This window comes from Corvus brachyrhynchos, unplaced genomic scaffold (genome assembly GCF_000691975.1).
Source record: "Corvus brachyrhynchos isolate BGI_N302 unplaced genomic scaffold, ASM69197v1 scaffold209, whole genome shotgun sequence".
NCBI lineage: Eukaryota > Metazoa > Chordata > Aves > Passeriformes > Corvidae > Corvus > Corvus brachyrhynchos.
Window position 1 is genome coordinate 1,958,353 of NW_008246056.1, and position 9,509 is coordinate 1,967,861.

Consider the following 9,509-nt stretch of genomic DNA (forward strand, 5'->3'; position numbering starts at 1 on the left):
TCGGCGATGGTAAGTCCGCCACCACTGGCTGGTTGCTGGTAATCACCTCACCGTTCCCAGATCCTCCCTCTCCATTCCCACCAGTTATTTGGAAAGTTACAGAAGCAGTGGAGTTCTCTCCCCGGCTGGCTGGTCTTTCTGGAAGAACACTTTGATATGCAGCAGCTTGTTGTGGATCCTCTCTCTCAGGGGAGGGATATGATGGCTGGGGTCTAAGACATTGGTGCTTCTACGCTCCCTTTCCCTCTTCCAGGTGAGATAGGGATGTGGTGGGAAGGGCACCTCACTCCTCTCCCGGCGGAGCTGCACAGTGACCCCGCTGAGGGCCAGCATTGCCCACACTGACAGGATGATGAAGTCTGGAAAAAGAGAAACAGATGCCTGCAGCAATGCAGAACATTCCTTGCTTTCCCCAAGCACAAACACACACACTAGTTTAGTGACAGAAAGGAATGAAGTATCATCCCCACATCCTCACATGCCCAGAGTGCCTCCATGCAGAGGCCACGACACACAGTGAGTTAGGAAGAGTCTCTTCACTGTATCAGGCCTTTGATGGCCCACTCTGCAAACTCCTCAGCAATCTGCCAGCCCAAGTCTGAGCAGCACCACAAGGGCCTTTGTCACAACACCTGCAAGATGGTTCCTGCCTTTAAGTCTACTCAGTATTGCTTTTGAAGGACTGGAATTTCTCATGTGGATGTTAAATCTCACACTGTACTGTGTTCTCCTTACATCCCCCTCCTGCCCTCACTCACTGTTTACAACAGAACCAAAGAGGCAATGATTCCTCCTTAAAAAGAGAATAAAGTCTTAGGAGGACTCACCATTCCTTTGAAAAGGCACGTTGGTGTAAGCTCTGCTGAAGTAATTGTTGAGGACCCTTCTGAGCAGGTCTAAGGTGATGTAAGCAAGGCTTGTGTAGACATAACAAGCAATGGCCAGGATCACTGCGTAAGAGCCCACTATTCCAGAGGCCAGAATGTTCAGCTAGACAGGAAGAAAAACACAGCTTTAGGAGGCTGATGAACATGCTTTATTCCCCACCTCCTTAAGACAGTAGAATCATAGAATGGCCTGGATTGAAATGGACCTAAAAGCCCATCCAGTTCCAACCTCCTGCCATGGGCAGGGATGCCTTCCACTATCCCAGCTTGCTCCAAGCCCTTCCCAACCTGGCCTTGAACACTGCCTGGGATGGGGCAGCCACAGCTTCTCTGGACAAGTATTTTGTAATTTTTATCAGTTCTTCTGTGATAAATTGGCTGTACACACCTGTTACACAGCCAAGCTGATAAGACAGCAGAAGTCAATTAAATGCAGTGGATGTTGTGTGCAAAACTACAACAAGTCATTCCTTTCCTTATGGACCATTTAGCCCAAATAGGGAACAGGAACTGCCTGCAACTGGCCCTGTGCTGAGCTTCACAAAGCTGTGCAAAGTTTTCTGTACGTATCATCCCATGGTTTTGCATTAAGAAGTCTGACCCCTCCCCCTTCTCCCTCCCTCCTGAGGTGACAGCACAGTTACTTACAATTCTTGGGCAGCCAATAAAAAGCACTGGAATCATCAAGGCTACACAGGTAAAGGTCACCCAGAACACCACATCGTCACGGAAGACCCTGTAGTTTCCTGCCAGGACACGATATTCATCAGTGAGGGAAACATTTCCTTTTTCACAAGTGTTTGGGGGTCAGCTTTTCCCCCCCAAAATTCTGTACGTTCAGAAATACCTGGAGTACATTGTTGAAAAGCCCAGCTTTTGAGCTCAGATCCTGACTGTTTAAGATGTATTGGAACAGTTACTCAAGAACAAAAAAACTGTCCCAGTTGAGCACAGGTCCTGTACTCTGTGCTGGAACAGCAGATCTTGTCCATGGAACAAAGATTTTTGACAATGTTCACATTCCTCACCTGGTAAGAATGAAAAGTACCAGAGTACTGCTGCCCAATATGGGTTTCTAAGCTAAAAATCTGCATCTGACTCCAGAGTATGGTGCAAATGTAGCCATCACAACACCACCAGGCAGCAAATTCTTCTGGCTCTAGGAAAATTAAATCACTCAAACCCTTCTTTGCTCTGTCTTCTAAGGCCTGTGGATTGGATTAACCAGAGGGGACAAGTTGACCTCTAGCTGAGTTACTGTTCCACTCCAAGGAAGAGCAACCAGGGACTGCATGGATTATCACAGAAGCATGGCTTCAGTCAAACACAGATGACTGGAGAATGAAAAACTGTCCCACCAAGGGACCTTAAAAAGAGAAGTTATGAGATTGGAAATTACAATAAAGTACAGCTCATGCTCTGATGTCCCAGAGGGACTCCAGCTCAGCAGGCTTACTGGCTTCTAAGCAAGTTGTCTACAGCTTTTATGCCTGAAGCCTTCAAAGTAGACTGTAGATTTTCTACTGGGATTTGTTCTGGACAGACAACAAGAGAGCAAGTGCATGCCTGGAGCAGAACTGGTGTCACAGAGATAGCACACAGTTTAAGTAGGAAGAGTCACCAAGTTCTCTGCAAAATAATGTTTCCTTTTCTTCAAGCAGTTTTAATTACAGAAGGTTTCAGGTCCATCTCTATGCCTCCCAGCACCAGAAAGGGAAAGTTAAACATCCCACTAAGATAAACCAGAGAGTGCCATTCACTCTTGAGCCTTGCAGTGTGCCTGTAGCACAGCAGGAACACAGCACTCACCAAGCAGAGGATTCCCGTGCTTACCTATGGGAGTAAAGAAGAGTGTCGCTGAGAAGAGAAATCCCAACACAAGCCCAATAACAAACATGCAGAGCAGGACAGAGCCAAATCTCCACCAGCTCACAACCAAAAGCAGGCCTCCAATAATTCCAGCCACTGCTGTCAAAATAAGACGCGCTGAAAGAGAGAAGAGAAAATTCCAGCATTCTGGAAACTTCAGTTCCTGCAGTAACATGTTCAGCAGCTTTACTTACATGCTTGTTTGGGTTTTTTCAGAGAGTTTGCATGAAGTAACAAAAGTATCAGAACTTGCTTCATGCACTTCACTTAGATGCCAGCCTACAGCTGGGTGTGCCTTGCTGAAAGACTGGCAGGGGGGGCTGGAATGGAGGCCTTGGTACCATGTACATCAGTACCCTGAGTTCCCAGGGAGTTCAGGTGGCTACAGCTACTGCACATGTATCAAAAAAGGAATTCTGTGAGGTGGGACAGACAAAGACCTAATTCTGCCTAACAAGCTGGGTGCAGACTACCTACTTCCATTTTACAGATGAAACCTGCATTTGACCTGAAACAGAGGTCCATGCATTGTCAAAGTAGGAAGAAAGTATGTTGCAAATTTCCAGAGTTTCCAAACACCTCTGATCTTCCTTGGATAGATGCTGAAATTAAATACAGCTATTAATTCTGCATCACTGTGATGCTGGAAGCAACACTTACTCTGTTGCATATTCAGTTATTATGGCAATCAGAGCTCAAGCACCCAGGCATCACTCTGCTATCCCTCCTGTGGCTGGCCAACAGCACAGCTGAGATTGTCCCTGAGGGATTCATAACAATAGTTTGGGAAGAGCACTGGGTATCCTGACACATCTACTCACCATCATAACTAAGGCCAGTTATCCTTGTAATGAATACGAAGAAGACGAATGCTGCGACAATGAAGCCAGTGAAGAATAAGTCTAGAAAAGAAGGAAAAAGTATTTAGCAGGCTTCATACCAAGCCCACTTCAATGGATCTTCAGATATCTTCATATAACAATGGAGAAGGAACACAGCAGCTCACAAAAAGAGAGCCAGACAACACTTCATTGTCCTCAAGCACCAAAGATAGTAAAAAATTACAAATTTATAGCTATATTGCCCAGAATGCACCCTAGTTCTAGGTTTCTATTCTTTGCATCCCAGAAACTTCCTGCTCTGAGCTTAAAGGCTCAGAGCCTATAAAAGCAAAGCAGTGGACGTAACTGGCACAGCATCACTATCAAGTGCATCTTGGTAGTAATACCACCATTCTAAGTTACACAGAGTAACATTTATGAAGTTCCAATGAGACAAGATGAAATATTCAGTACCTGTTTTCCAGAATCTGTGTCCAAAAAAGCAGGTGAAAAGACCAAGAACAGCAAAAGCAGTGAAGAATACTTTGGTAGAGAGTTTACCTACAGGAAGAAAGGTAAGTTTAGTGGAGTATTCCACCTCACAGTCCCAACAAGGACATTAAGGTAAGGTCAGGTTGCTGTCACAAATTTTACTGACAACTTGAGAGCTGCCACTCTGTCAGATCTGCAGTGCCTGAACTAACAGTTGTCCTGGTAGGATCTTCAACAGAATATTGAAATAGTCCCAGACTGATTAAGAAATCAAGAGTTTCCTCCTTATTCAAGAGAAGTTTCTGTAAGTAGATGTAACTTGTTCATAATACAGATACAACTTTGCCTGAAAATCCTCTGCTCAGCTTTAAAAAAAGGGACATCCAGTCATCTATAAAAATCAGTGCTATGGGATTAGTGACCCAGGCAGCAACTACAGGCTTAATCACTACAGCCTTCACCATTTGTCTCCCTCTCATACATTTGCCAAGCAACAAAAATGATCATCAGCATCCCATTATGGCTCACCTCAGTCTTCTAGGCAAATTTCTTACCTATATTTAAGCTATTTGCAGACGTAAACCACATTTTCCATATGCTCTGAATTAGAGAGGTTTAGCCTAGGTAATTTGTCTCACGTTGTCATAGGACAATACTGAGTTTGACAACAGTCACTTGTGTTACAGTATATAAGAAAATAATGAGGACAAACCTTACTTTATGAACCAGATTCTACCAATTACTCGTGTCACTTCTGCATTCCGAATTGGAGTGGCAGCTTTGCTCTGTTTCTGCTCAAATTCCATCATTATATAGCTTTGTACAAAGCAGCATGACTTGGCAGTCACTCCACTACTGCTGACATTATCTTCACTCTTATTTTAGGTGACTGCCTCCTTTCAAAACACCTGCAGGTTACTGATTCCTGTTAGCACCCGCACAGTTAGAAAAATCCAGCTGGAGCCCAATCTAGTCTGTGTTTTATTATTATTTAACTCAGCTTCACATTCAGCATCCGCAGTCATACAGATGATTTGAAATGATGTATCCAGTTGAAATGGACACAGCTGGAGTGGCACTACAGAGTTCAGTTACATTTGCAACCCACATATTAAACCCCCATTAAGTTAAACCTTTAATTGCTAATGGTTCTCCTTAGCCTTACTTCATCATTCTAGACTTTCTGCTCAACCAAGAAGCAGACTTCACCATGAAGTAGCAAAATACACACAGTGTAAAACAAAGATCTCCTGCACACATTAGAAAAACAATCTTAAAGCACAGTTAGCATGTTGGAGTACAACAAGCTGCAGAGGAATTGGCAAGGACATACAATTCCCAACTTACTGAGGGAAGAGCAGTTGTCCACCAGGTCAGCAAAGCTGCAGGCATATGTATGCACAGGTATGTATGCAGCAGAACTGTTCCAAAGAGGATCCCACACTATGACATTGTAGATCACACCTTGTCCAGGAAGTGAGGAGAAGTAGACATTGGTCTTGTCATCAGCTGTCAGCGTAAGCATCTGGAAAATTAAGTACCTGTGTTGCATTAAAGGCTCACAGGATGGAAGCCTCCCCTCTAGCACTACTGTGTTTTCTGACAGGGCAAAAGATTTTCCCACTCCTATGTTTTGCTCCTCCCCGTTTCCAGATACAGTTCAGGTTCCCTACCAGCCTACTGACCCAGGTCTGGCCTCTGAGGCAGGCAAGGCTGCCATTCCACTCGCCAGCAGGGCCAGGGAGCCTGCTTACATCTCCCCTCCAGGAAGACAAGCACAGGGGAGGAGAAAACAAGAGAGCACCACTGCCACACAGCTGGTACCCAGCGCTTCAGGCTCACCTTAATGCCATTGGCTTTGATACTCTGCACCCCAGACATTTTCCGTATGTGGCTCATGAGCACCATCTCAGACAGGTCACTCTCCGGCAGGAAGTACTGGTACACGTCGTAGCGCAGCCGCCACCGCGAGTTCTGACCAGTCCCTGAATCACAGGAGGGGGGGTTTGCTCCTCTGCAATGAAAAACAAATCAGCCACGTGCCCAGCACAAGCCCCCAGAACTTAACGTTGGTTTTAAGCAGTAACCTGTCCACAGGATTTGCCTCTACTCTTTAGAGGTGCACACCAGCAGCTAACTCAAAGCTGGACTGTATTTGTGAGCACAGAGCACAGCAGCATCACACAGAACCACCCTGGGACAGGTGGGGCCTGTGCTGGTACGTGCCTTTACACTTACAGGGGCTTCCTATGAATTACCATAACAAGAATTCCAAGAGGCCACAACAGCCAAAGACCACAACATTACTGTTTGTTTTTCCATGCAGTTCTAAACACAGTCTTCCCAATTCCCTGCCTATCACTTGTGACACCAGGCACCACTCAGGAAATAATGCCTTTTAACTTGAAGTCTCAAATTAAACAAAGCTCTGGGTTATTATCATGCTTCAGTACTAGTAAAGAAATAAAACTGGCTGCAACACACAATTGCTCCTCAAACAAATCAAGTTGTTACAAGGAATGGAAAGATCCAGTATTTGCTGACTGCTTGCATTTCTGAAGTGGCATAACCTCCCCCACAAGACGTAATGAGAACTTTTATCTCTCTCTTGCAGTACCTCTTCCCCTCCTCTTTCTCCCCATTTACATTTGTTGCAGCAAACAAGATTCCTGCCAGCAGCTGGATGGTTCAGCTGTTACAGCAGGGTTTGTTTTAGCCTTTTGGCCAAACACAGGACAAAAAGTCTTTCTCAGTGCACTGAAGTTTTCCACACACCTGGTATATCCCAAGTTTGCAGGGGCAAACTTGATGTGTATATCAACCAACGTGTAGTCCAGGTAGATATTTGGATCCACTTCCAAGTCAAATTCTAGATTGCAGCCCCCAGGAATAGGATCTAGAACACAGAGAAGATAACTGCAGTTATACACTTGCAGGCACTGTCTGCTTGCTGACCACAAGGAATCATCAGGTTCTGGCCCTGCAGGCAGCAAAAGGGTTTCACTGCAGCCTGTGACAGGTCCCCACACATGGGTGACTCCAGTGACTGGAGTGCTGGAACAGAAGGATACAAGCTCCTGTAAGGTCCTGCACATGAGTCAGGGCGATCCCAAGCACAAACACAGGCTGGGTGGAGAATGGATTGGGAGCAGCCCTGAGGAGAAGCACTCGGGGGTGTTGGCTGACAAGAAGCTTGACATGACCCAGCAACGAGTGCTCACAGCCCAGCCAGCCACCAGCATTCTGCACGCAAAGAGGAGTGGGCAGCGGGGCCAGGGAGGGAGTTCTGCCCCTCTCTGCTGCTCTGGCAAGACCCCAGCCCAACACAAGAAGGATGTGGACCTGCTGGAGTTAGTCAAAAGGAGGACCATGAAGACAACCAGATGGATGGAGCACCTCTCCTATGAGCAAAGGCTCAGAGTAGGGGCTGCTCAGCCTGAAGAAGGCTCTGGGGAGACCTTTCCAGCAGCCTCCCCATTCCTCCAGGGAGCCTACAAGAAAGCTGGAGAGGGAACTTTTATGAGGGCCTAGGATTACAGGACAAGGGTGAATGGCTTTAAGCTGAAAGAGGGTAGATTTAGATTGGATATGAGGAATAAATTCTTCCCTGTGAGGGTGCTGAGGCCCTGGCACAGGTTGCCCAGAGAAGCTGTGGCTGCCCCATCCCTGGCAGTGTCCAAGGCCAGGCTGGATGGGGTTCGGACCAACCTGGGAGAGTGGAAGGTGGTCCTTGCCCATGGCAGGGGGGATGGAACTGGATGATCTTTATGGTCCCCTTCCAATCCAAACAGACTTCTGATTCCATGATCACATGCACAGCAGTTTTCTATTCTAAGGCTTGAGTTGTGGCAAGACCACAGAGTACATCCTATACACAACTCACAATTCAGCAGTGACAATAAAAACTTTTTCAGCCCATTTCAGAAGAATTTCTGGTATCTCCATCAGATTTCCACCATGTAAGACTGAAAGGTCAACACTTCATTCCACAGATGACTTGACTAAGCAGAGCTGGCATGCCCTGAGCACGTACCTTTCTCCATGTAGGGAATGGAGATGGCAGTGCTGAGCACCTGGCCAGCATCCAGGGCGCGCAGGTACCACGTGCACACGGTCTGCTCTGGCCGAAGGATGGACACCAGCCCTTTGTCCACCCCAGTTCCTGAGCTGTTCACCAATGGAGTCTGCATAAAAACAAATTATAGAAAAAAGCAGTTCTTATTGAGAAGATTTCTACTGTATTTTGATTATATTTTGATAATATCACAGGAGCCCAGTCCTGCCACACACATCAGTGCCAGTTACAACAGATCAGGCTCTGCCCAAGATGTATTTGTGCTTGGAATTGTCCAGCTCCATGTGCAGGGCCTTGCACTTGGCCTTGCTGACATCTTCATAGGCCCACCTCTCATCCCTGTCAAGGTCCCTCTGGATGGCATCCCTAGCTGGTGAAAAAAGGGAGCTCTGACACCACACACTGCCTGGCTCAGGCTCAAAACCCCAAGTGACAAGTGTGGGACTACTAAAGAGCTGATAATCACAAGCAATTTGCAGAGAAATCTAGCTAGTAGATCTGGCAATGGATTGACTAGTAAAAATGTAAAAGGGCTGGAATATCCCTCACAAAATATTGTGAGATAGCAGCAAGGAAGTGTTCTGGGAGCCAGTGTACAGAAGCACCTTCCCATCTCCACCAGAACAGAGATGACTGTATGACAGCTGCCTTAACACTAGCAATGCCAGATCTTTTTGGGGCCAGGCCAGCTACTGACCCAATCCCCAGCACCACCATCCCTTCCACAACCAGGGCTCTTGAGGAAAGATCAGGAAGCAATGACAGTATCACAGTCTCACAGCTGGAACAACCAGCTGACCTGCAGTCACATTTTCAGCATGGAAAGTGCCTTTGGCCAAGGCAGCCACAGTTACCCAAGGCAACACTGCAAGGAAGCACACTGGACCTGTCAAACTTCAAGGTCTGGCTCAACTTCTTATTTCTAGAGGCAGGCCAGCCCTAAAAGCAGTACAGCTGCATTTATGCATCACAGCCCTTGGCCTGGTAAGGCCTGTGAATGCAAAGAGGATCTGAAGTGGCAGCAGAAGATACTAGCAATGGTAAGCAAAGATTGAACAGGTGTAACAGTAAAGCCTCAGCCCTGTAATCCTGGCTGTTTCACCAGTACAAGGATGGCTGAGCTGGGTGACTTGTGTTACAGGTCAGTCATCTTCTAAGCTTCCCAGGATACTTCCTGGCACTCAGCATATTCTGATTTCAAAGATGCTGATGGAGAGAGGGGAACTGGATGACAGCTGTCAGACACCATCTACCACCTTCAGCTTAGTAAGTGTTCTGTTCAAATACCAGTGAGAACCTCCCAGCACCACCACCACAACAACAAAAATCAGTATTTTAGATTAGCCTCAGTTTGTCCCATCATTA

General features: G+C 46.5%; 1 protein-coding gene across 1 annotated transcript in view; it reads right to left on the reverse strand.

Annotated features, from left to right (window-relative positions):
• Nucleotides 1-6: 6 nt before the first annotated feature.
• The window catches only part of TM7SF3 (transmembrane 7 superfamily member 3), a 16,376-nt gene continuing 6,873 nt past the window's right edge, over nucleotides 7-9,509 (reverse strand). The window contains exons 3-12 of the mRNA XM_008642480.2: nucleotides 8,103-8,253; nucleotides 6,845-6,965; nucleotides 5,912-6,083; nucleotides 5,417-5,594; nucleotides 4,052-4,138; nucleotides 3,578-3,658; nucleotides 2,721-2,873; nucleotides 1,536-1,633; nucleotides 828-990; nucleotides 7-359 (exon numbers count right to left, since the gene is read on the reverse strand). Of these exons, the coding sequence (XP_008640702.1) occupies nucleotides 97-359; nucleotides 828-990; nucleotides 1,536-1,633; nucleotides 2,721-2,873; nucleotides 3,578-3,658; nucleotides 4,052-4,138; nucleotides 5,417-5,594; nucleotides 5,912-6,083; nucleotides 6,845-6,965; nucleotides 8,103-8,253 (1,467 nt within the window). The 3' untranslated portion in view covers nucleotides 7-96. The remainder of the gene's footprint in view (nucleotides 360-827; nucleotides 991-1,535; nucleotides 1,634-2,720; nucleotides 2,874-3,577; nucleotides 3,659-4,051; nucleotides 4,139-5,416; nucleotides 5,595-5,911; nucleotides 6,084-6,844; nucleotides 6,966-8,102; nucleotides 8,254-9,509) is intronic.